Genomic DNA, 27,324 nt, shown 5'->3' with positions numbered 1-27,324 from the left:
GCTCCGAGCCATCAGCCCAGAGCCTGACGCGGGGCTCGAACTCACAGACCGCGAGATCGTGACCTGGCTGAAGTCGGACGCTTAACCGACTGCGCCACCCAGGCGCCCCAAACTAACAGCTATTTTTAATTTAACCATTTATTACACTAAAAACTCAACCTGACTTCTTAATCTGTGAATATTTGGGAACACAGGCAAATCACTTTTTTAAAATTTTATGGGATACATTAAAAAAAAGCTATTGGCATATACCTTTCATTCAATTTGCTGTGCTTTCTATAAAACATAATTTTGTATTCCTAGTTGAAGTTAAAAGGAGTCTATTTTATGACATTATTGTCAAGTTTGTACAATTAAGTCAGGTTTGTTAACAATAAAGTTTAACTTTTTAAATGATTTTAATTGCCCCCAAGTTAATCATTCAGAATTCCAAATTAAGCCAAATACTCCCTATTCTTCAAGCATTTTGTTTGACATTTTAATGTCATGACTGTTGATAATGGCCTTTGGTTGTTTTAAGTTCCCTGATTTTAAGGCACTTAGGGGCTCTGGAATCAAACAGCCACAGTTTGAAAGCTAGTGCCCTCATTATTACCTATGTGACCTTGGATAAGTTATGTACTTTTCTTGCCATATATGTACGTTCCCTATCTGGAAATAACTGTGGTATCTGTCTCATAAGGCTGAAGAGTTAAATGAGATACTGCATGTAAAGGCTTACTTACTTACAACAGTGCCTGGGAGAAATGACCACTTACTGTTAACTGCTGTTGTTGATGTTACTATCTTCTTTGTGCTTTAATTCAAATGGTAATGTTTTCAAAGCTTTATCTTAATAATGTGTGATGTCATAAGGTACTAAAGTTTTGAATATCAGTAACACACATACTCATATAAAAACTATTTTTGAGGATCTTTATCTATTATTGCATGTAAAACTTATATTATCAAAATACACATCAACATTTAATCATGCTTTCTTAAACTGCAGAAACTAGCTTATAAATCAAAAGAACACATTAAAACTTGGAATTTAAAAAAAATGAATAAAGAATGATTTCATGTGGTCATTAGTCAAAATTATTAATATAAACTATCATCTTTTTTTTTTTTTTTTAACTTCATTCCTGATTTAATGTCAAGATTCTGCCAAATTCTCTAATGCCAAAGATTCATACCTGGCACTAATACAATTCTATTTCTTTTTCCATCAACTATCCCAGTGGACCCTGGTTCAATATAATTTTTTGAAATTTAACGTGCTACAGAATTTGGGAACATTTTATGGTTCTCATCCATGGCATTGGTACTTCAGTCAAGGATTTCCAGCTGTTTTGGGTACTCACTTACCATTCTTTATTCATGGCTGCTTTCTGGCCCCAAAGAGGTACCGAATACTTTTGGTAACTGTACTGTGGACACTGCTAGTTTACAGGTAAGATTCTATTTGTCCAAATAATTAGACTTTTTTAATGCTACCAAGAAATTAACTAAATTCTTCAAAAAGTAAACTGTCTTCTGGAGATGTATTAACTCTTATGATTTGTTAATGATATTACTTAGCAGACAGAAAAGATAATAATTATGCTGATGCTCAGAATGAATACTTCTGATATCTTTAGTTCACTTGTCAAGGATTACAATCAATTTTTAAGAAGTTGAAAACATTTTATTTGCTTCTAAAAACTGAAACTACCAAAATTTTAAGTACTGAAGGACCAGAGAAATTATATTTTTCAATGAAAATGTATATATCTTTATTCCAAATTTGAGTAATAGGACTTAGTTGGATTAGTAATAGAAATATTTTTTAGAATGTAATTGTACTTTAGAATTTCACATTGACATCAAATGTTAGGATTACTTTTAACACATCATCTCATAACTAAAAAAGAGACCGCTTCCTGAAGCATGAAATTCAGTCTCAGTATTTAGAAAAACAGATGTTAACTATATTTCATTTTAAATATATTTATTTCTCAAACTGTCATGTAATATGAGAAAACACTATTTTCTCTTAATATCTGTTTTTATTATAGCATGTTGAGCCACAAAGAATTCAGGTTTATCTATCCAGTTTTACCATTTTGCATGGTGTTCTGTGGTAAGTATTTTTATTTAATATAGAAAAAGTTGTATTTATATAGAAATAGTTAAGACAATAAATTTTCCATAAAACACGAAAATAGTTTTTAACTAAGCTAAATGAGAAATTCCTAATTACAAATTATATTACTGCAGTATTCCTTTTGCAGCCTACTTTTTCCTGTGTCCTGTAATGTGAAATAAAAACAGGATTTAATATCCAAAACCTTTGGGTGGTAATATTTCTGGCTGTTAGAAATCTTTCCCTATAAAGTAATGGAATAGGTCTATTTAGCACTTTAAGTTTATGATTAGACTATGAAATTCTTCATTCCATAAATGAAAAATATATTTATAGCTGTTGAAACTACTTTTTAATGTTTCTTTGTACACATCTACCCCTTTAAGACTCACTCTAATGCCTATGCAATTTTTAAAGTGATGCATACCTCTGATTTTATTTTTGACCTTTTCTCCATTTTTCCACTAGGTCTTTGCAGTAATTTTTGTTTTTACATATGACTTGTACAAAGTCTTCTATTCCTCAACTCTGGAAAATGTGAATTTTTACATTGGTTGGTTTGGAAAAACTGAAATTGAAATTACTAACTGCAAGTTTAATTCAGAATAAATGACTGTTGGCTTCTTTCAAATAATCACTAAAAAAAAAAAAAAAAAAAAAATCACTGAACTAGGGAGGGAAGAAATAAGTAATCAACTGAGACTGGAGGCTGGGAAAAACTAGGTAGTCAATGGCATCAAACTTTTTACTTAAAAAACAAAACAAAACAAAACCAAAAAACAGCAAACCACCCAAGGTTAAGCAGCCACCTTTGACCAAGTATACATCATCTCCTACAGATCTCAGATGTACTGTCTTCAGTTGATAGACACACACACACACACACACACACACACACACAATCTAAATATTTGATACATCTGAAGTACTGAAACCAAAGGTCATTTGTGTCTCTATAGTCTTACGTCATATAAAAATGCAGGCACAAAAATATAGGCATCAAACAGAACAGCTATTTGGCAAGTCTTAAGAATACTGGGGCCATTCACCAGAGCAAATCTGTTTATGAACCACTATTCAGATTTAAATTTTTGCTTTACAATGATGTGAATTGGAGTTAAAGTTATAAATTGTTTGGTTTTTGCCCAGGTATATTGCCATACTGGAGGACAAATATTTGTGTGTGGTGTTGTTTGGCTAATTTAGGAATTTGGTTTCATTCCATTTGTATAATTTGAGTTTTTCCAGCATTCCACTTCTGTGCCTTCTGTCTTTAGAGAATGTTTTAGAGAAAGACGGAGTTGTGTGAATCCTCATTCCCAGTCCAAAACAATGAATTGTTTAAATGGCAGGTTCCTGGTGACATTTCCAGTCCCAGAGATTGAGATAAAATGCTGATGAGGGTTGAAGAGATCCCCTTCTAATGAACGATAATCAGCCTTTGTGCCATCCTGTGTCCACTCAGAAGGATCCCTAAAGGACCAGGAACTAGCAAAACCCCTCATCTTCTCAGAGAATGTGATCTTTTCCTGTGGACACATGTATCTACAGTCCTTGAATTAGACCTAAAGATTCTAATTCCTAGGAGACTTGTATTCCCACTAAAGTCCGTAGTGAACCAACAGACATTAATCTTTGGATGTTCAGGAACAGTAGCAGGCAGTAGTTCTCTTTGGAGTTGTTTTAAATGGTCCAGTCTGTGTCATGAAATTTTGAGTTTTATTATATCTCAAATCTCAGTTTTTGTTCTTTTGTGACCTCTTTTAACCTGATTTTTATATAAACACAACTCTATCATCAATTGCTATGTAACAGCCACCTTTTAGTGGCTTAAAACTTCACTTATTATGTCTGTAGTTGGCACACTGTCCATTCCACCACATTCTTTTGGTCAAAGCAAGTCGCAAAGCCAGGCCAGATTCGAGAGGAGAGATAAACTTCAGGCTCAGGTAGGGACTGGACACATGAAGAGGAAAAACTGCAGCCATTTTTCAATCTCCAATAATTTCTCTTGCCTAATTTGAATTTCCCTGAGTACTATTCAAAATAGGACCTAACTCTGGAAAACATATCTTCTATATTTGGCTCTTATCCTTAGTGATCTAACCTATGTCAGTTTCCTCATCTGTAATACAGGTGCCATTGGTCTAGTAACATTGAAATTTTTAGTTGAACCTCTGTCATTTGTGCTGATGAGGTTCCAAACACCTGCTACTAATTCTACATTGGGTATCTGCTTAATTTGTTTCTACCAAAGTGGCCAATGCAAACTTGCTGGTCTCCGATTAGGCCACTTTGTTTCTCCATATACTATTTTTGTCAAAATTGCACATGCCTGTTGTTTCAAAAGCCATTCCCTAAGTTTGTTTTAAAAAACAATGGTACCCTTCCCACCCTCCCAGTTCCCCTTCTCAGAATCACTTAAACTCTTTTAGGTGGTCTGATATTCATCTCTTTAAATAAAATGCTCATAATGCCTTTAAACATCTTTGTTTTTGGCATTATTTAGGACTTCTCGCTATGAAGATGAAAATAGCTTTATTTCCTCAGCAAAGTAGGAAAACAAAATTCTTCCCGATACCACCCTCTGTGCCCAATATTCTTATTACTCTTATTCTTAATAAAGTCTCCTTTCAAATAAAAATAAAGCCTCTCTTCCCCAGGCCCATTCTCCTGTATGTTACATTACAGAATTAAACCACCCTTTTTCTCATGTAAACACTGAATTTAAGTTAACCTAACAGCTTTCCTAGAGTATTTCAAAATGAAAAGTTCAACAGAGAGAAACACCTCTGGTTGGTAGAACCTGGTGGAGACCTTTTTCTTGGGCTTTTAGATTGGGTTTTCTATTACAACTTGCCAAAACCAGGATGTGTTTGATGGGATCAGGAATATACAGCCCCTTACTTTCTCATTCTCTCCATTACAATGAACCTTACCTTGGGAAGAAGGAACTCATCAGTTACTGCTTAAGAATACAGATTGTAACATTAAGTATCCAAAACTTAAAAAGTAATTGTGTATACCAAGATAAATCATGTGATGATTAGAAGATATGGCTGAGTAAAAAAGGAACCAACTCATGCAGGGCCTTCTTTGCATATTCAAGTTTTTAGATTTTATTCTGGAGAGTGGTCAACTGGGACATAATGGTTTAACAATAGTCTGATAGTGATTGGATAAGAACCAGTGTGTGTATTATAAAAATATACTCATGGTACAAAAAGACAAAACCCTATAGTTGTCACCCTCTGAATAATGTAGCCCCATTTCCCAGAGAGAATTTTCACTTTCTTATAAATTCTTACAAAAACTTCCTGTATGCCCTTTTTTATGTACCTTTGTTGGCATAGATAACAGAAGAAAATTAAATATTCTGGGATGTTATTTAGCACTGAGTTAGAATTTATGGTAGGCCTGCCTCGATTCATGGCTCACTTTCCACAATATCAGTTACCTGCAGTAAACTGTGGTTCAGAAGTACATGATCTCCTTTCTGACCATCCTGAGGTCAGTAGTAGCCTAATGCTACGTCACAATGCCTGTGTCATTCACCAGACTTCATCTCATCACATATGCATTTTATCATCTCACATCATCACAAAGAGGATGGCTACATAGAATAAATTTTGAGACCACGTTCATACAACTTTTATTATAGCATACTGTTATAATTGTTTAGTATTAGTTATTGTTAACTTCTTACCATGCCTAATTTGTACGTTAAACATCATCATAGGTATGTAGGTATAGGAAGAGTATAGGGTTCTCAACTATCAGCAGTTTTAGGCATCCAGTGGGGGTCCTGTAATGTATCCCCTGCAGAGAAGGGAGGACTACTGTATGTGAAGTGAAGGAATCTGTATCCTGACAAGTAGTCACTGGGTTCTTACCACGTCTTTATTCTCATAGAAATTACATGCCAGGCTGACAGATTTCTGTAAGTGGTTTATAGAACAGACAGAAAGCTCCCAGAATCTTCAGTAATTGGGAGAGAGGTCTCACATTTCAGGTTAGGTAATGCTTACATTACATTGTGAGGATTATTCCTTTCAGAAGCTAGTTCATTTTAGGGTGGATCCTTTCAATGAGAGCCGCATCTCCATATTATTTGTACATACAATTATGTAAACTTACTGGGCAGCAGTTACTAGGATCTTGTTAATTGCCTCTTTAAAATGGTGAAGAAACCATAGTACTTCCCTGTAAGAAAACCATGGATCCTAAGCTTCTCCTGTGGCACAGACTAGCACTGTAGCTATACTATATTTCAGACTCTCCCTTTAACAACTCCAGTTTCAGAAATCCCCTTGGAAATGTTCAATGTCAGTTTGAAAACCCTCAGTATTCAAATTCAAGTCTGTTCAACTGTTCGTTCTTTCCTTCTCTTCCCAGCATTTTCTATGTATTATTTCCACAAATAATATGGAGACTGAATTCTCTCTGAAAGAATCCACCCTAAAATCACCACAAAGAAATAGAAGCATTACCTAACTTAAGACTCCTCTCCTTACTGAATAAGCTGGAAATACAAGCACATTTTCTTCCAGCATTCTACCTCAAATGCCATTTTTACAACATTCACCACCATGTACTCCAGTTTTGTATCAGTCACTCATAACATTGTCTCCCTAATGCCAGTTTCTGAAAAACTTTAAGGAACATTTAGTGAATGAACAAATTGTTAACTAGTGTACCACTTCCCAGATGCCCAAGTTATACTTTATTTGAATATTCCTGAGGGCAAGCTGTCTTCTAAAGTACCTTGCCAGGATAGACTTGATAGCTTTTTGTAATCTGAGGCACTAGGTGAGAGGGATCTGTGATACTCCAACTGATGAATAGACTGAACTACAGGTAATGTTATCTAAAACATTTCCTCGAGGAACAAAATTGGGTATCTAAGATTTCTTGCACAAATTTGATTCAGCTATCAAGTAAGTGGCAGGTATCAAATGTCTTGGAATAGATGAAGTTATTTTCATTATTATTTTCAATAGCTGTATTTTCAATTATATTGTTTATATGCATTATGTTATCTATAATCTTCAAAGCAACGAATACAGATAAAAGAAAAGCTGTTAAGGCCCCATATCTAATTAACATTTAAGTGTACAATGAAAGGTGTCTTCAGTTTTTCCTAAACTGAATGTTAACAGTTTTCTTAATCTGCAACAATGGTAACTTGCAAGAATGAGTGTCTTCAGTTAGTGTCAAGTACTAGATGTGATTCAAGTGAAATACAGATCTTAATTTACTCCTGTTTTTGAAACAATCCCTCCTAGGCCAACCTTATGTTAATGTCCTTAAATGGGAATAGTTCAAAATTAATTTTATTCATGTTCAATTGTTTTTAGTGACTGAGCCAAGCTAAAACAGCTGATAACAGTCAATTAGGTGATAATCATGGAAAACAGTGCCTTGGCCCCAGTGGGAATTAGTGCTAAAATTTCAGGCAAGCCACAGACTAGATTCTGGGTACCCAAATTCCAAAAGAACAATGATCTAATTCCAGGAGACAGTACATGTGGATGGAGAATGAGCAAAATGGCAAGAAAGCTTTTTCTTTCCCAGTGGAAAGGCCTGTTCTTTTATGGTATTTTCATCAGATCCTAATGTGCTCATTATCAATGATTATTACTGGGGAGCAGGACTATAGGGGACTTTTACTTTTCATTTACTCTGTTCTGCTTGGGTTTTTTTGCCACATGCAAGAGTTATTTTACAAATGGCAAAAGTGTTCAGCATCTCCAAATTGCCCAACATTGTAGCAAAAGAAGACATAGTTCTTTCAGAGAACGATATCCATCCATGCCACCAAACATATAGGAACTACTGAAAATCTCCCCGGTAGTTTATTTTTCTAAGAGGATACTCTGCTGGTCTTCGTCCAGAATTACTGAGACTATATGTATGCAATCCAATGCTAGTGCTTGGGAGATGAAAGAGAAGAGATAGGTAAACAAACTACTATGTACCATGACAAGCACAGGACATACATTTTTCTAATACTTGGAAAAGTTACTGTTATCCCATTTGCAGATGGGAAACCTAATGCTCAGCAAAGGAAAGCAACTTGTGCCAGCGTTAGAATTCAAATCTGGGTCTGTTGGACTCCCTAGCCATACTTTTTCCACTATCATTTTTTCTAGAAAAAGGTCAAGACCAGAGGACAATGATAGTGAATGGTTTAGAGAAATTATAAAGATCACCTATTGCTTATTTCTTGTTTGTCTATGACAGCATTACAGTTTGTGCTACTTCCATTAAAGATTACAAACATATCTGCAGTTAACATTTGCTTAGCTATCCTAAAACAAGAGTGCCAGTATTATGGTTCAACATGTCTATCTTCATACAGGGTACTCACTAAACCACCTCAAAACGTGGAAGAAACCAGCACTCAGTTTCCTGTTTTTATCAAATATGCTCCTCGCCTTCTATACTGGTTTAGTTCATCAACGAGGTACTCTTGATGTCATGACTCATATTCAAGAACTCTGTTACAATAATCCCAATATATCTTCAGCCTCAGTGTTTATAATGATGCCTTGCCACTCTACTCCTTATTATAGGTAATACAAATTGTTCCACTATATGCTATTAAGAAAATGAAACTGACTACTTAAATTCCTCAGATTCCTGAGTTTAAATTAACTGACCACTGATCAAGTGATCTCTTTTCATATCAGTTGTCTCACCTATAAAAATTAGTTAATTCAGTTAGATGATATCCTAATGCTTGAATTAAGTGTTTCTGAGAAATATAACACTAAAATTGCCTTAATTTTGCAGGACAGTTTAAAAGATATCCATTTGGTCCTATGCTTCTGTTCTAAGCTGCATTCATTACCAAATGCCCAATAATGGTACAAGAGTAAACTGCTTTCTTTTAAAAAGTTATACACCTACTTAACCTGGCTTTAAACAATCTGAAGTTAATTTTCCATGTGCATAGTCAACTAAATATCAAAGCTGATATCATTTTAAGGTAACTTAACACTTTTGCAATACTCTGCTTAACTGAATCATCAATGCCGGATCATTGATACACAATTTGGAAAGTTGGGATTGGCTAGCAAAAGCCACCAGTTTGATTTAAGACCCCAAGTATCCCTTCAACTTGAGGCTCACCTACTATATAAAAAAGACCAGGCTGAGAGTGGGACATTCACTATCTCTCCATGCTCATGATAGCAGTAATGCTGCAGACAACAGGAATTGTAAAGGCACCAAGATGCTTTTCATACATGGTTGTAGCAGTTGATGTCTTAGGCTTTGAATAGTTCACCAAGTTCTTATCTTACATTTTTCAAACTGCACAATGGAGCAAAAAATGTCTAATGCCTACTTTGGAGTAGAAGGCTGGCAACTTTTTCTCAAGTGTTTCTATTTTCTCCCTGAAGCAAGATTTTCATCTCCTAAATTATAAAAGTCCATGAAGTGTTAGGTCTTGTGTAAATTTACTTGTATGCATTTCATAGATAACAAAAACCTCTATCACATAGTTATTTTTCCTGAGGCTAAGTTATAAACATGGCTTTTGCATAGTGCAAGCAACTGGCTTAACTTGTCCTAATTCATCAATCCATCTTTTTTACATGCACTCTAGTCTTTCTATGCCACAATAAAACCATTACTTATTTGGATTTTAATCAGTGAACATATGTTGCTCGGTTACTAAAGCTTATTTAAATAAATCTAAAACAAACAAAAAACAAAAACCACACAGGAAAAAACTTATTTAAAGGATGTGACCCATCCCCTTTCAGAGCAGAAAGGGAAGAAAGCGAGAATCCTTTGTGGTTCATGAAATTTTCTACCTTGCCAATTAAGCCTATGGGGAATTACTCTTATTAACAAGTAACCTACCTGGTCCCAAAGGCCCCTTCCATTCTTGCAAGAGCAGACTGTTACAGAAGATGGAGTCTCCCACACTACTTACTATCCCACCTTGAAGTGACGTTTCATGCTTTAGTTTGGACTTGAAGCTTATGCTGCTGCGGCAACAAGCAACATGGTGTAAGAATCATATTGTCCATCTCTGAGAAAACTACGTTAAAGGCTTGCTTCTTCACCTCAAATGGAACCCATTTAAGATTCAGATTTCACATTTTCTTATGTGAACATGATGGATTTTAAGAGTACTTTGAAAAAAAATTTTTTTATTACTTCTTGTAACTTTTAACTTAACTTTCTCTTCACAGCCATGTCCACTACCCACTTCCAATGAGATTTCTCCAATGTCCCCCAGACCTGACTGGAAAAAGTCAGTATCTTGATGAAGCAGATATATTTTATCTAAATCCCTTAAACTGGCTTTATAGAGAGTTTCACAATGATTCAACACTGCCTACTCACTTGATCATCTTCAGCATTTTAGAGGAGGTAAGGAAACATGAAAAAAGGGAAAACTTACTATTTATATTTCGCCTCAAGTTTAGCACTCAAGTAAATAGACAACATAACTTTTTTAAGGTCCCTTCCAATACCCATATATTTTTTTAAATGTTTTACTTATTTTTGAGAGAGCATGAGCAGAGGAGGGGCAAACAGAGGGGGACAAAGGATGTGAAGTGGGCTTTGCACTGACAGCAGCAAGCTGATGAGGGGCTCAAACTCAAACCGTGAGATCATGACACTCAATCAACTGAGCCATGCAGGCACCCCACCATCCCCCATATTTTGTAATTCGTCTTTTCCCTGGTCAAAATCCGTCCCAGTTCTGTAACTATCAAGATACATATGTTACTTAACAAGTTAATTCTTTTATTGAGGAACTATATTGTTTTATTAAGAAAAAAGTGGTAGAGACGCAAATGAGGTCATTCTAAAATTCTTGAAACAGTGCTCAGCAAAATGTAGCCTTTATTTACTTAAACGTTTATTTACTTCTAGGAAATAAGTGCTTTCCTAATTTCAAGCAGCTACGAGAGAACTGCTGTGTTCTTCCACACTCACTTGCCAGAAGGTCGAACTGGAAGTCACATATATGTCTATGAACGGAAATTAAAAAGGAAACTCAACAGAAGCTGAAATTCTCAACTGTGTTTAAATCTTTTCTAGAGAAACAGACATTGCTGGGTAGAAATATTCAGATGCTGCATAAACACTCCTGTAAATACTGGGTAAAATTTATGAACTAGCAAAACACCACTGAACTGATTTACCAAATAACACTACTGAGGAAATGTATGAAAAATATCACAAAGTATAAAATCATATATTAATACAAATGCCAGATTTTAAATAAAGACCTTTAGTTTTCCTCATGGTGTAGTTTTATTGTTTCTTCCACAATATTCAGATGTGCAAGAAATTTCACAAAAGAACAAGTCAGCAAGCTCATAAGGCAGCAAATTCTTCACAAGTCAACGGGCTCTTGAACCCACAAAAAGACAAGAAGCAAGTGTAAGATTATAAAGTGTTAAAGATGAAATTCCGTCACAAGGTACTTTTTCAAGCTCTACTGCAAATTTAACACAAATATCAGTGTTAATTACACTTTGTCATAGGATTTGAGCTTGCTTTAAGCTCATACACTGAAAGGAAGACTCATTTCATGCACAAAATCTGTTGCATGCCTGGCTTCCTTGAAACTACAGTTGAACATTTCCAGTGCCAAAAAAATTTCAGCAAAACTAAACTACAGGAAAATGCAAGTTAGTAAGCTTTTGCTTGATGCTTCTGAGTAATAATGTAAAGTCATCAAACTGATACTTAGAAATGATAGAAAGACATTATCTTGATAATTTCATTTTAGTTTCAATACCAAACATTGTAGATACCATCCATGTTTCTGTTACCATTTTCTAATTTAACTTAATCATGACAATCAATATTTAGGGTCAAAAGGTAACTGCCCCAATTCTATTTCAAGATTTGCCATGTGTCTTCCATTAGTGCGACCATATTTATGCCATTTACCTTCCCTTTTATAAGGTTGTGGCTGAGGGTGCTTCTGCTCTTGTTTTCGATGCCTGGAGTTTTCAATATTTACCATACGTTGCTTTTTATCTGGTCGACTGAAAGCAGTAAACACATTTTTCATCTATGTTAGAGTTAAATTTAAACAAGAAACAATTTTAATGTTTTTCTCCATTAATTATCTGAACACTCTGAAAAAGGATGTTAAATTAACCTGAAGTATAATCCTAATACAACCATACCAAAAAGATTCAGTATTATACTTTTATCCTACAGACAGAAAAAATAGACAAACATAACTGTAGTGGCAACAAAGGGGAAATACTCAACAAATAAATAGAAATGTGACAATAAAATAATGAGATGTGTTTCCATTATTTTTCCTCTCCTGCAAAACCAATCCCTCCCCATTGGCTTCACCCCTCAGCAGGAATATGTATACATTTCTTACAAACAAAAGAAAGTCTTTTTTTTTTTTTTTTCCTCTTTACAGTCACAGCTAAGGTTCATAAACAAAGGTCTGTATTTACTGTTTTCCTCAAACTCCATAATCAGGCTTCTTCACTAAAGAATCAGGCTTCTTCACTACCTCACTAAAACAGTCCATAATGCCATTCATGGCCACCCAATTCCCCAACCAAGAAATCCAGTCTCTTTTGTTTAATGTTTAAAGCATTTGACACACGTTTGTATATTCCTTTCACTTGAGATGATCTTTCAATTTTCATGATGCTATTCTATGGTCTTCTCAGCCTTCATTCTCCACAACCCCTTACATGTTAGTGTTCCCCAAGAATCTGATAAACACCCCCAGCCTAGACTATCTATATGCACACAGAATTTGGACTAGAGTCATGTATCTAATGGCTAACTAATTTTTTCCATGTGACTGTCAATAGGTACCTCCAAGCCCAATTCTCAATTCCAATTCCCCTTACTCAAAATGCCCTTGCATCCCTTACCTTAGTGATGCCACTATCCAACTAGTGATCCAACCCAGAAATCTGGAAGAAATGTTATTTTCTACTTCTCTTTCACAAGAAATAGCACCAATTTTTCTTCTTATATATTATTCAAATCTGTCTCTCTCCCACTCATACTATTAACCTAGTTAATCATCAGCTCATGTCTGTACTTTTTCAAAGACCACCTACCAGCTTCACTCTTTCCAACTAATCCTCCAGGCTATTGCCAATGATCCAAAATGCAATGAAGCAACAAGTCTTTTAGCATAAAATGAAGTCCTTCTGATCTTCACAAAAGATCTGTTATCTTTTCATACCCCAGCACTACCTTGCCTCCTTAAAAGGACATGTCTTCACATCTCCAAATGTGTGCAAATGAAGTTCTCTTTGAATAGAATGTCCTACTCTATCTGCTTGACAAATTCTAATTTCTCCTTCAAAAACCAGTTTAAAGAAGTTCAGTTCAAAGACCACCTCACTCATGAAGCCTCCCAAAACATCTCCAGGTTGAGGCCACCACATACAATATCTCCATTCCTCACTTTATTTCTTATATTTACCTAACTCTCCAAAAGCTTGTGAGCTCCTTGATGGCAAGAGTTTTTCATGTTTCATCAGGGCAGCCTCACACTGTTTGGCTCATTTAGGCACTAGATATTTAATGACTAAAGATACCAGAATCAGTCTCATTATTTTATAGACACATTACATTTATTCAGAAAGATTATATATAACTATCTTAAAGATAAAAAAATAAAGCTAACATTTGAAGATTAGGTGAGTTTCAGGTTACAGAATATAAAGCTAATAAGCAATGAATAGTTTTATTTAGAAATTATGCATATAAGCCATACATATTATAACCTGTAGCTTGCTAAGTTTGCCTCTACCTTTATCAAAGATAATTTTGTACTAACTATTAAGTATCATAATTTAGTTGGTAAGTGGAATTAGATAAGTAAGTGGGTCAATGCAAACTGTTACACACGAGTTCTTCCAATTTCAGAGTGAAATCTGAATTTACTCACCCAAAGTGAGTAAAAAAATAAAAGATTAAAGGAAAATAATTTCACTTAATTACCTTTTCATATAAACTATAATGAAAAGAAACAAGATAGGCTAAAATAGGATCTTTTTTCCTTAACATATTTTTAAGGCAGAAATTAAACCATTTGCTCGAGTCAAAGTGATCATATGAAATTTTCAGTTTATAATAGCTAATAAAATTTTATCTTTCCATTTAATTTATTCTAAATTCTCTAGCAATAAAGTACTTTTACAAATAACACTTTTTTTTCTTTACAAAAAGTACTTTATGGATAGTAACATTCCAAGATGTTAAAATGATAAAAATGCTACCCAATCTATAAATGTTAAAAACTATTATAATAACATGGTGCTATGTAAACCGACCTGGGTCCATATGGAGGGGAAAGAGTGTGACCAAAGAAGTGTCTATATATATATCCATCCAACTTCTCAAACACTCCATCATTATCTACTTGATATTCCTTCATGTCTTTAAGATAATCTTTAACATCATTAACAAAGTCTGTGAAGAGCTTCTGATCATGTATAAAGACACCATTTAGGAAAAACTTATTGATGAACTGATCAAGTTCTTTCCAGTGATGAAAACTATCCAGTTTTTCTAATAAATACCTTTCAATTAACTGTCTAAATTCATCTATCCTTACAGGATTCAACACTTTCATATTAAAAAGGTTAATGGATTCCTGTTGAGCACATTCAAATACACCAGAGCAAGACTTTCTGAAAGAATCAAAATTTGCACTACAGTCATGCTCAGAACTGCATTTCTGTGATTTTGTATTTTTTCTAAATTCTTCAAAGTGAATTGGCTTTTCTTTCCTTCCCTCTCTTTGCATAGTAGGGCCTCTATTATTCTGGTTTTGTGTACGTGACTTATACTGTGGGTGTAAATATTCACTAAAGACTGTCGGTTTTTTAGCTGCTTCTTCTTTTGTTGCACCAAATCTTTTATTGCCCTTTTCATCAAAGATATTCTTGGTGGTATCTTTGAAATGCCTGAAAGTGGATTTAACTGAATCTGAAAACTTTTTCAGGTTTTCTTTCACAGCTTCTTTAGCTTGTTTAATTTTTTCTTTATGATGTCTCACAAACTCCTTGGTAGAATTCTTCATGGCATCAAATGTTTCCTTAACTGAACCCAAAAATGTTTCCTTTGACTTATTTTTAGCCCTGTGGTTTCCTCTGCTCCCTTTCTTTTTTCCATCAGTTTCTTGTTTTACATTTTGATCTTTTGCCTCAATATACAGCCTTTCCCACAAATCAGAACGCTGCTGTTCAAAGTTTAGCTTCTGCTCCAGCTCAGTGAGTCTTTCCCGTAAGACTTCTATTTCCTTTTTTTCAGTCAATACATTCAGAGAGTCTGGGTTGCCATATGATTCACTAGAGCTTAACTGCTGGAGTTCCACCTTTAAAGCCATGGTTATCAGTCGTTCTCTCTCCAGTTCCTTCCTTAGCATCTTTGCTTCTGCTAAAAGAGTCTCCCTTTGATTAAGGAAGCTGTGTGTCTTCAGCTTTTCTTCTTCCAGATGCTGCTTAAGTTTCTGATTTTCTGTAACTAATTCAGTACCTGTCCCTTTATCTTCCAATAGCCTAATCTGTTCTCTTAGTTTCCTTAACTCTTCCTGTAATGAAGATAAGGCTTCTTCTTCCTTCTCCAGAGATATTCTTAAATACTGATTTTCTGTATCAAGGTTCTTTTTCTGAGTTTCAAAGGCCACCTTCTCTTCTTCAGTAAGGGCCCAACATCTTGCAAGGTTTTCCTTCAATGACTAAATTTTTTTGAAAGAGAAGAAAGAAAAATGTCAAATGCCTTATTTAAAAGCTCAATTTAAATCTGTAAGATGAAATCATATATAACCAATACTCATAAATTTTTAGTATCTATTTTTTTTAAGATTTTATTTTTAAGTAATCTCCACACCCAATGTGGGGCTCAAACTCACAACCAAGATCAAGATCCAAGAACCGAGATCACTCTACCGACTGAGCCAGCCAGGAGCCCCACGTGTCTATTTCTGCAGACTACCCTTTATGCAGTATATGTATTTGTAGTGTATATGTATGTATTTCAAGATGTAAAAATAAGAAGGTTCATATGGAAGAAAATGCACAGCACAGAGCTACATCAAAATAATAACATAGCTGGGGCCCCTGGGTGGTTCAGTATGCAAGTGACCAATCCTTGATCTCAGCTCAGGTCTTGATCTTGGAATCATGAGTTCAAGCTTCACACTGGGCTCCATGCTGGGGTGTAGAGCCTACTTTAAAAAAAATTTTTTTTAATGTTTATTTAGTTTTGAGACAGAGAGAGAGAGAGCATGAATGGGGAAGGGTCAGAGAGAGAGGGAGACACAGAATCTGACGCAGGCTCCAGGCTCCGAGCTGTCAGCAAAGAGCCCGACAGGGGGCTTGAACTCATGGACCATGAGATCATGACCTGAGCCAAAGTCAGAAGCTCAACTGACTGAGCCACCCAGGTGCCCCAGGGGTGTAGAGCCTACTTAAAAAATATATATAAAATGAAATGTTTCATTAAAAATAAATAAGCAACAACAACAACAACACAGCATGTTGGAAGAATTTAAAGACTGGAAAAAAATTAGCTATAGCCTAGTTTATCCCTAGTAAGATTTCTAAAATAGAACTAGGAGTACTTCTGATTAGTGTTTATTAGTGATGACTATTTCCCGTAATCATATTAAAGCCTTAATGGTTTCTAGGTCCACTTACAAGTTAGAAGAAAAGGAGACAGGTCTTCTATCTTTTGACTACAGGACTCTAATCTCTCCTGAGAAGTCTCCTAAAGAGAATTTAGGCAGGACTAGAGGCTTCTCGGACCCTTAAGTGAAGATAATTTTTTATAAAAATAAAATTATAGCTAGAAGTCAGCATCCTTGATAGAGAAAAAAAAAAACCATGTTCAATTAGGTTTACAGAGTTCTGCTGCATTTCAAAGTAGCCTTGAATGATCTTTCTTTCAAGATGTTATTAGTAATAAACTTTCACCAAAACAGCAAGAAACTAAACAATATGCTTAAACAAGTTAATTGTTATAGCATTATCTAATCAGTTAGAGTATCTTATGTATAAATCAGCAAATGACACTTAAATTTTACTTAACTTACCACAGACATTATGGTTATTCATTTGAATCAGACAAAAAAAAAAAATCTGATATACAAGAAACAAAAAAAAAGTCCTTTAAGAGAATGACAGGGGGCATCTGGGTGGCTCAGTCGGTTGGGTGTCTGACTTCGGCTCAGGTCATGATCTCACAGCTTGTGAGTTCAAGCCCCACATTGGGCTCTGTGCTGACAGCTCAGAGCCTGGAGCCTGCTTTGGATTCTGTGTCTCCCTGTCTCTCTCTGCCCCTCCCCTGCTCGCACTCTCTCTCAAAAAAATAAACATTAAAAAATTTTTTTTATAAAGAGAGAGAGAGAGAGAGAATGACAATATTGGGGTGCCTGGGTGGCTCAGTCGGTTAAGGGTCCGACTTCAGCTCAGGTCATGATTTCACAGTCCATGGGTTTGAGCCCCGCATCGGACTCTGTGTTGATAGCTCAGAGCCTGGAGCCTGCTTCGAATTCTGTGTCTCCCTTATCTCTCTGTCCCACTCACACTCTGTCACTCTCTGTCTCTCAAAAATGAATAAATGTTTAAAAAAAAATTTTTAATAAAAAAATTAAATAAAGAGAATGACAGTATTTCCACTTGAAAGATAACCATCTGAAATGGATGGTTCACTGTCTTCAAAGAACAAATTAAAATTTAAAATTTCATTATAATCATTTTATCTGCTCTCCAAATGAGAGAGAAAACAAGTTTCATGTATGCAATGGAAGTGGACCACAGGGTAGTACAGAGTAATGTAGCATTATCTTTAAATGCAAAAGCATAAGGGGCCACAGAATGCAGGGTATATTCTGCATTCCGTAAACTCCATAGTCTTGAATTAAGTGCCTGATAAGCAAATCCAGGGGCAGGTCTCCCATGAAGATCTTCAAAGCCACATTTAACAGCTGGAGATAAGAGATCTGCAAGAACTGACTCAGTGAAGATCTATGCAGGGTCAGTCTCCTAAAAGTCAACATCATCCTATGGAACCAGAAACCATGATGGTAAAGAAGAAAATGGCTACTCTTTTTACAACATCCTTTGATCCAGGTAGGAAAAACTACACTATTAACAAATAACTTGAGTAGTCCCTGCCTGAAAGAATTCAGATGTCAAGTGGGATTCTTTTAAGGAAATGTAATGTGACCCTATAAGGGATACACACATCAACTGAAGGAAATTTAAAGGAATGGGAGAAAAAAGCAAGAGTTTACTTTTCTACCCTGAGTTCTGCAAGCCCTATGCCCTTCTTATGGATGAACCAGATAGGAGACCAGCTATCTCGCTGGTCCTCATACCCACACAGGTATTAAAAGAGCTGCTGGATGGTAGGTAAGTTTTAGGTGGGAAGGAGACCATGCTCGCTCTTCCATCCGATCCAACAAGAAACCAAAGAAAAAAAAAGGACTGGCTGATTACTTCATTTCCCTTGATGAAGGAAAGATCTTAGAGAGAGGCTACAAACTCCTCTTTCTCACTGACTGGAAATGTTTTGTTCAGTTCTATAAAAATAATGCTAATAATAACAATGTTTTCTATATATATATCAATTAAAAATGTTAATTATAATAATCAGAAATAACATCTTTGGTGTCAGATAAATTCAGCTCTGCCAGTTGCTAGCCTTGGAAAAGTTAGCTTTTTTGAACCTCTTTCCCATCTATGAAATGAAGTTAATACTTGCTTAATTCACAGAGCTGTGGTGAGCAATAAGAGTAATACTGTATGTGAGGTACTCACAGCAGTGACTAGGACACAGTAAGTAATCTACAATTACAATATTATATTTACTCACTAATAATCTTCTTTGTACTTGTATCTGAACAGCACAATAATTATTGGCTAACAAGTCTTTTTTATAAAGTTTGTTAGTAGTACCTACCTTATAATCTATAAAAGATTCTTGTTCCTGTTGACATTGGGAAAGATAATCCTTCATATCATTCAATTCATCTTCATGTATCTTTCTGACTAACTGTTGACGCTTCTGAATCTGAATTGTGCCTGAAAAATGAATAAGTAAAATCTCATGATGTCATTCATCAAATGGTGGTAGATAAATGTTAATATAAATCAGGCCAAGTAGGTTAATGCATTTTTTTTTTTTAATTTAGCACACATCCACAGATACTTAAGCAGTTCACTATCCTTTTGATTAAAACAAGCCGGTCTACCATAACAAGGGCACTCAAGTTTGTTGTTTTTGAGAGATGGCTGAGGTATAAAAAAATGTTGTCTTCAACAGGGAAACAAACAAACCATGAAATCCATTCACAGGATATAATCAATAAGGAAAAATAAGGTCTATTTTTTCTCACTACATTTTGCCTAAATGATGTAACACAGCCCAAAAGGTATAGCAAGGAAAATAATTGGCTGTGATTACCTACCCTTCTCACAGCCAAATCTCTTAAAAATTCTGCATTAGTTAGGTCTGTGCTAGAGTGCCACCATCCCCATCCCAACAGTGAAAAATCTTAAACCAACTAGGAGTCTCTAAGTTTTCACCCTAAAAACCAAAATGTTAATTTGCCAAGACATGCTGTTCACATGCTGCTACATTCCTCATGCATGAGAGAGAAAAAAAACAAAATAAAACACTAAGTCAAAAATAAGGCAAAAAGGGGTGCCTGGGTGGCTCAGTCAGTTAAGCATCCAGCTCCTGATTTCAGCTCAGGTGATGATCTCACGGTTTGTGGGATTGAGCCCCATGTCGGGCTCTGCGCTGACAGCATGGAGCCTGTTGGGATTCTCTCTCCTCTCTCTGCCCTTCCCCAGCTCATGCGTGCAAGTGCGCGCTCTCTCTCTCTCAAAATAAAGTAAACGTTAAAAAAACAAGGCAAAAGGCATTTGGCAACCATGACATTAACATCTACAGTGGAATTCTATTATGTAAAGACATCACAGAATTTGGAATGAAAGATGTAATGATAGTTTACTACTTCTTCCCCTACTGCTAAAAAAAAAAAAATAACCTTTGATTTCTTCAATAATCTTGAGAAATAGTAAAGAGAAAACTTTTGCCAAATCATAAACAACTGTTACCAGCTCTGATATTCTTCTGTTAGGGTTCACTTCCTCTCTTTTAATTTTCCAACTTATAAAAGCATGGTAAATTTGTTTCAATATTACTCAAAAGAATTTCAGATTTTTTAAATGTTGAAAATTCATTTGTAGTTCCCAAATAACAGAAAACCTCTTTGTTTTCAAACTGCTGACAGGATGAATTCCTTCACCCCCTTGGAAAATAACCTAAAACTATGTGTTGAGATCTGAATTTGCAGTACTATTACACAGCATGCGTTGGACATCTGTCTTAATGTAGCCTGATTTACCTCCTCTGCTATAGTCCAGCCAGTCTTCTCACTGCTCCCAAACCCAGCAAAGTTTACATTCAGATTATCATGTTCTCCGTTGCTGCAACATTCCACTTTCCTTCTACCTAGCATAAGCATAAGACCAGACCCAGCTCAAATCCTACTACCTCCAGGATGACTCAGGAAGTATAGCCTTTGAGCTATAATTCTTGTCTGTGCCACACAACTTAGTACTTAGTTATATTCTGTTACAATGTCTGAAGAGCAGGGTAGCCTATCAATACTTAAAGCAACTCCATGAGAAAATCGAATCAACTGAACTCCACTGTTGATTTAGAATATGGATAGCCGACATGTTAAAAAAGAGTAAGGAAGACAGGTGCTTCAAACATGAAAAATTTTTTTAACTTTTGTAAGCACTTTCAGAACCTAAAGCAGTACCATATTATCTGTAGTACATTGTTTTACTATCCTCACTCCTGCTAGTTTTCCTTTCCTTCTAGGAAAGGTCTGATTCTCCAAGCTCATACAGAGCCAAGCTTGGTGAATGTTCGGAGTGATTCACTTAATGGGATGTTTTGTTACATAGTTAGTAACCAAATGATAGATTATGGAATGCAATGACTAATTTCATGGTGCATGAGAAATTCAAACTGGCTCTGAAATCAACTCAAAAGAGCTCTTAAAGTGTTGAGATAAGTGCCAGAATTAAGAAAAAAACTGTGATGTCCTTTAAATAGTGACCTTGAAAAATTGTCAGAGAAGTTTTTATATGTTCACCGAGCTAATCTCATCACAATGGAGACCTATTTCATATTACCCAGGCCTTTCATATTCCAAAAAGATGCTTTTAAAAAGTATAAGAAAATGTTTTATTAAATATAATCATTAAAGTAAAATTTACAAGTAACCAAAATTTTAAACAGAGCAGTAGTTTCTTAATTTTGAAAGCACTCCTTTCTAAGTTATTCTTTCCACTAAATACTTAAAGGTCATGCAACTGGTGGGGTTTTAATGCAATTTGGATTAACATTAAATCACTGTCCAATTTTTTTAGTAAGAAAAAAAGATTAAGAGAAGACCTTCTCCTTTGTTACCTCCATGTTTACCTGTGGGGAAAGAAATCATGCTCAAAAAAAACATTCATACATTTGTTCCAGCTAGAAAATAACAAAATTAAGCATATATTTCAAGTCAAATCTCATTACAACAAACTTCAAGGGAGGATACAAACTACAGTATCTCAGTACTAAATTCAAGCAGATATCCACCAGGAGTCTAAATGTTAATTTTTTAATATAAAGTTAGACAAGAAGAAACACATTTTATTGACTCTGACTTTAAACAAGTATTGACTGTCTTATTTATTCTAACATTACACTGTGTTGAATAATGTATCTTTTCCAAAAATTAACATATGGTACATTTTGCATTAAGGTACACATTGTTGAAAGGAACTAGCAAAACAGGAATATTCCAAAAGTTAAACTGTGGATCATATCAGCAAAACTCAGAAGTTCATGTAAGGCAAATTGAAATCTGTAAAAGTGACAAGACCTAAAACATTTGTTTCATGTGTTTTTTTCAAAATTCTAATACAGCAAAGAGTGTGAATGCTCAGTTCTCAGTCTTATCTTTGTAGAAACAATCACATTTACTAAGATTCAACAGTTAGGCTCCCAAATGAAAAATAAGACCATATGGAATTCCCTCCTCTTTTCATCCAAAACACTTTTAAGGGCTTTGCATTAAAGATGATCAATATACATAAACACTAACAAGAACAACAATGAGAAAAGTATAATAATAAATTATAAAAAATAAATTCTCAATTCATATGGATCATGGAAGCAGCAACAAATGTCACAAAATATAATGTTTGCATAAAACCTGAGGGGAAAAATAATGAGCACCAATTATTATGACATTTCCAATATAACCATTTCAACTGAGATTTAAATAATCTTCCAAATAAAGCCAAATTAAAGCTAGTTTGTGATTCTAAATTAAAATGATGTCCCTTGTGGTAAGCACTTCAGATTTTTAATCTTTTTCTTTAAAGAAAAAAAAAAACATGGATGCTACATTTCTTAAATAAATACCACCAAACTTCAGTGAAAAACAGCTTTGTGAGATAGGCAGCACTATCCCCATTTTCCAAATGAGAAAACTGAGGCTCAAACAGATGGCAAGCTTTGCAAGGTTATATATTTAATAAGGACACTGAAAACAGATCCCAGAATTCCTCACTCTTAGTAAGGGTCCATACACTAGACCATCAATTTTTATATAACCAATTTTCAAATACTTACCATAGAAATGTCCAAATCCCATGCTGATTGCAATCACCAGAGCAAGTATAACACATTTATTGAGACCACTGCTGAACTGGCGTTTATGCAACTCCTTAGAGGGTTCGGTTTCTTGTTCGGGGAGTAGCCGTTCTTCAGAGTCAGAACTAGAAACAGTCTTCTTCCTAACACGGCGTCGTCTAAAGGCAGGACTAGGCTGATGACTGGTCTCATCGCTACTTGATTCGTCATCGCTAGGCTGGGATGAAAATACTATTTTAAAAAGAAAAACGTAAATATTAAAAATTTTAGAATAGATTTTCTAGTAAATATGATTTAGAATAATCAATGCCATCCCTACATGCCCTTTTACATAAGACAGCCAAAAACAAAAACAAAAGAACACAAACACTCAAGTTTTCAAGTTTATCAACATAAAGCCATAAACATCAAAGATTTCAACTGTGATACACAAGAATCAATCATAGTCTGTGCCTTTGAGGGTCTATCTGGTTTTATTTTTCAAACCTCTCTTAAAGTTTATACTGTTAGAACAATCATTCTCATAGTCTATTAAATTTCTTTGCTATTAGAACCATAAACAGATACTGTTTCTGGAAGGAAAAAAAAAACCTGTCAATCTCTTCTTTCAATTTCAAATAGAGGCAATTTAAGCTCAACTGTTGAAGGGACACAGGGAGGTATACAAACAGTTCCTGTGACTTACAAAGTACAACTACCTAAAGTTTTCTTGGGTGTATCTGGACCCTAGTTTCATTTCCATTCCTTGAGTCCACAATCAAGGTTCAAAGCACTATAGTTTAACACAGGTATCCAGAAGTCAGATGAGCCCTTCCCTTCGACTGCCACTCTTACTAGAAGGTTATTAATTTTACCCTCTAGTAAATATGTCAGCATGAGGAAGTGACACAACAGCTATCTCCGATATTAAGGACTAGTCTGGTGCTGCTCCTTTATGAAAAGAATAGTAAAGAACAACAACAACAACAAAAAAAAGCCACAAGAAATCTCAAGTCCTGGTATATCCACTAAAAAAAAATCACCTTTGGTTTTTTCAAATTTATAATTTGTTAACACCGCTCCATCAATCAATAAACTATATGTTAACACAGAAGGTTAGATGGCTTGGTAACAATTTCCACAGGCCAGTTAGAGGAATAAAAAAAAAAAAAAGCACCAAAAGGATAAATGTGAACCTCAATGTTATACAAAGAGCTCCAAAATAACAAACATTCATGCTTCAAAAAAGTAAAATCGTTCTTCAGAAGACAGGATAACCATGCCACAGGAAAGTTGGTGACTTAGGTTAGGCAATACTTTTTAAAGATGGATCACAGAGGAATTCAGGTAACTTTCACACTGACAACAACAAACACAAAGACAAAAAGAACTACTGAATGAATGAATATTCCTAATATTTAGTGATACAGATGCCACTGAGAGATCTTTTGGTCATGACCCTTATGCCCATCATGTTTATCTGGTTATTCTTGATCACTAGTTTTTCCCAGATGGCGTCGCCTCAGCTGTGAGGTTACATTTCTTGGACAAAGAGAAAGAAAGGAAGACTTAAACAAAGCATTACATAATACAAAGGCATTCAAGATCATGGTTGGAGCATTTAAGTCAGACTCTCTGGCAATATGTATTAAGATGGATAAATGCAAAAACAATTCGTCAAGATTCCTTTCAAATTTCATTTGAAATGTCACAAAATTAAATTTATTTAATTTAATTCTACATTAGCATATCACCATCATTATATATTCTAAGTAAACAAGGCAGCCTAATCTATATTAATAAATTCACCTCCTTATCTAATGCTTCCATCTTTTTTAACCCATACATAGGACAGCTAAAATATTTTGGTTTTAAATTTCTTCCAAAGCTTAATTTGGCCCACAGTCCAAGATGCAGGCAACGCAAAGGCATGCAGTAAGCTCAGCCAGCTTTATTACAAGACCAATTTGAACACCTGTTTAGAGTATCACAGATGACAACAGATATCTTTAAAGCACTAAGTAAATAGTAAATGTGACTAGGCACACTCAGCTCTGGAAAAGCTGATCAGATTTAGTCACACCACCTTGGAAAGCGAGTTGGCTAGGAACATGGTGTTTCAGCTGATCATCCCATCCCCTTATGCATTCAGGAATCTTCCACAGCTTCTCCCACCACCTTTCTTTTGTGAATAAACAGGAAAAAAAGATGTATAAAGCTTTGTTATAAAGACTAAAAAGGAAAAAGAGAATTGAAAATACTTATTTTAATTACCACTTAACATCGTTATTTGTGCTCCATCAAAATTTTGCAATCATGCCTTTTAAAAAAAACATATGCAATACAAACTTTTCTACAGCTACCAACTTTGCTTTCTTGGGGGAGAATCCTCTGGCGGCAGTGGACAGTATTCTCAAATAAACAAAAAGTATATTGTCCCAAGAATCTAATTTAGAAGAAAAAACCTGAAGATGAAATCCTACAGACATGGAGAAGGGAAAGGAAAATCAAAATAACCAGGTAATAGGTAGTCAGGAATTAAACCAAGAAAAATAGGAGATAAGAGAGAGAAAACAAGACTCTTAGCAATGGATTTCTATATAGTATTTTCAACGTAATCCAAAATGTCCTTTGTTCTTATTACTTTGTAATACTTTACTGAAATAACTTACTCCTTTCGGAGAGATAGCAATGGATAAAAATACTCCTAATAAAATATTTCTCTTAACTGAAACTGTAAAATCCCCAAGAAGTCCAAGTTCAGAATGGAGATAAAAACTAGAATAATGTGCTTTGAAGTGTCCAAGTTCCTGAGAAAAATTGTTTATAGCATCAATTTCTTAAATGTCTGATTGAACTCTTCTGCTACTCCTGCTTCAATGTGACTACTTTTTCTGGCCCATGAATATTCTCAAATTAAACCAGCATCTATAGTTTTCCAAAAAAAGGAAGGATGGAAAGAAAGAAGACTACTTGAATACAGCATGAATCCTGGATTTAAACAAAATAAAATCTGATGAACAAAAAGTAAAATCATTTCATTAGTCCTTGTAATAAATGTACTACGTATACATTCTGGCAAAGGCTGACCACCACTAAGAATGCCAGATGAGTATTTAAATATTTGAATGAAAAGCTCTTGTATACTAACTGAAAATAACTCACCATTAAACGAGATAGCTAAAAATCTCTACTTGACATTTTTTTAGCTTAAAGTGGAATAAGAGAAATTCCATTTGTCTGATTCTGGCAAATGTTAAGTATTAAAGAATGGTAAATTCTAAGAAAATAATCCAAAATAGACACGTCCCTATTTTTCCATCAAATTAGGACACTTTGGAATCCCTTAGCAGTGCACCACCAACTTGTCTTTCCCACAATTCATCCTTGAGCTACTGCTCAAGTTACTGGTTAATAAGTGTGAGTTAATGCCAGGTCTGTTTATCTTCCAGTAACTTTGTGTCTACATATTTATGTCCATGTGAAAAGACGTTATTATATACGTCCCTCCAAATGAGCCAAAGAAATATAGAAAGGAATTAGCTCAGTAACTCACATTTTAACTTCCAAATCATTATCTGAACAGTAGGCATGAACTGCATTAATAATAGGACTTAAAATAGGCACCTTTCATAACTCAATCTAAAATGAAAGATACAAAGGTCAGAGGCTTTGGGATGCTGCTGTGCTGCCAGCTCTTTGAACCCTGTTTAGCACATAGTAGCATCCAATAAATGTTTGTTAAATGATTAATAACTGAAAGGACCTAAAAGACTTCAATTAATAAGCTTATTTCTAGAATATAAAATTTGTACCACTGTAAGTAGAAACCTTAACTTTCTCCTGTTTTTAGTTACAATGGCACAATCTCCCACCCTTAAAGATCTAAAAAATATATCAAATGCATTTGAGTGTTTGAGACAGTAACAAATCTCCTTGAAGATATTTTTTTCATCTTTCACTTAATAAAAGATGTTGTTATTTATTGTTATAGCAATTGTACTCTAAGCCCTACAATGTAAGAAAACACCAGATTTAATAGTAGGTTTTACAAAAAAAAATCTCAAATATATTAAAAACTTGACCATTATATATATAAAAGGTGGTCACAGGAGAACTTAAGTCTGTCATCAGTGTATTCTTTATGCAGTTCTTACCAGTTTCTGGCTGACAGAATGTATACTGGCTGCTAGAAGAAGAGCCCATGTTAAAGTCTTCTGGACTCTGTGCTTCTTCAACAATTATAGCCTCCTGATTTCCCATTTCTTCTAACTTAGGTGGCTCAAGGGTAACAATATCAGAATCATCACTGACAGTTCCAAAATAGACATGGTCTTCCGACGACTTTTCTTCTCTCTGAGGAATAATTTTAAAAACAGTAAATTTAACAATTATTTAAGAGCCTTATGTTTTCTATGCAGTTCAAAGTGTACAACAGTACTTAAGTGTTATGGTAATTTAGGCTTAAAATAAAAGATATGAGTCCTGCCCAAAAGACAAAGATTACTCAGGAGTAGACTCATCTTTCA

The 27,324-nt window shown here is 34.9% G+C and overlaps 2 protein-coding genes across 7 annotated transcripts in view; one reads left to right on the top strand and one right to left on the bottom strand.

The window, feature by feature from the left end:
- The window catches only part of PIGB (phosphatidylinositol glycan anchor biosynthesis class B), a 40,801-nt gene extending 29,422 nt beyond the window's left edge, over window positions 1–11,379 (top strand). For both annotated transcript variants that reach the window (XM_019442050.2, XM_053889046.1), the window contains 5 exons: window positions 1,224–1,435; window positions 2,040–2,104; window positions 8,469–8,682; window positions 10,315–10,495; window positions 11,006–11,379. In XM_019442050.2, coding sequence (XP_019297595.1) covers window positions 1,224–1,435; window positions 2,040–2,104; window positions 8,469–8,682; window positions 10,315–10,495; window positions 11,006–11,143 — 810 coding nt within the window. In that variant the 3' untranslated portion in view covers window positions 11,144–11,379. The remainder of the gene's footprint in view (window positions 1–1,223; window positions 1,436–2,039; window positions 2,105–8,468; window positions 8,683–10,314; window positions 10,496–11,005) is intronic.
- Window positions 10,959–27,324, bottom strand: part of CCPG1 (cell cycle progression 1) — a 42,242-nt gene continuing 25,876 nt past the window's right edge. For 2 of the 5 annotated variants that reach the window (XM_019442045.2, XM_053889044.1), the window contains exons 5-10: window positions 26,953–27,151; window positions 24,882–24,977; window positions 22,796–23,047; window positions 19,049–19,170; window positions 14,413–15,821; window positions 10,959–12,132 (exon numbers count right to left, since the gene is read on the bottom strand). In XM_019442045.2, coding sequence (XP_019297590.2) covers window positions 11,943–12,132; window positions 14,413–15,821; window positions 19,049–19,170; window positions 22,796–23,047; window positions 24,882–24,977; window positions 26,953–27,151 — 2,268 coding nt within the window. In that variant the 3' untranslated portion in view covers window positions 10,959–11,942. The remainder of the gene's footprint in view (window positions 12,133–14,412; window positions 15,822–19,048; window positions 19,171–22,795; window positions 23,048–24,881; window positions 24,978–26,952; window positions 27,152–27,324) is intronic. The other 3 variants (XR_008417081.1, XM_053889045.1, XM_019442048.2) reach the window with 3 other exon arrangements.

Source organism: Panthera pardus, unplaced genomic scaffold (genome assembly GCF_024362965.1).
Source record: "Panthera pardus isolate Hobbes unplaced genomic scaffold, ASM2436296v1 HiC_scaffold_24, whole genome shotgun sequence".
NCBI lineage: Eukaryota > Metazoa > Chordata > Mammalia > Carnivora > Felidae > Panthera > Panthera pardus.
Note: the sequence above shows the minus strand (reverse complement) of the source record. Positions and strands in the feature narration are given on the sequence as shown.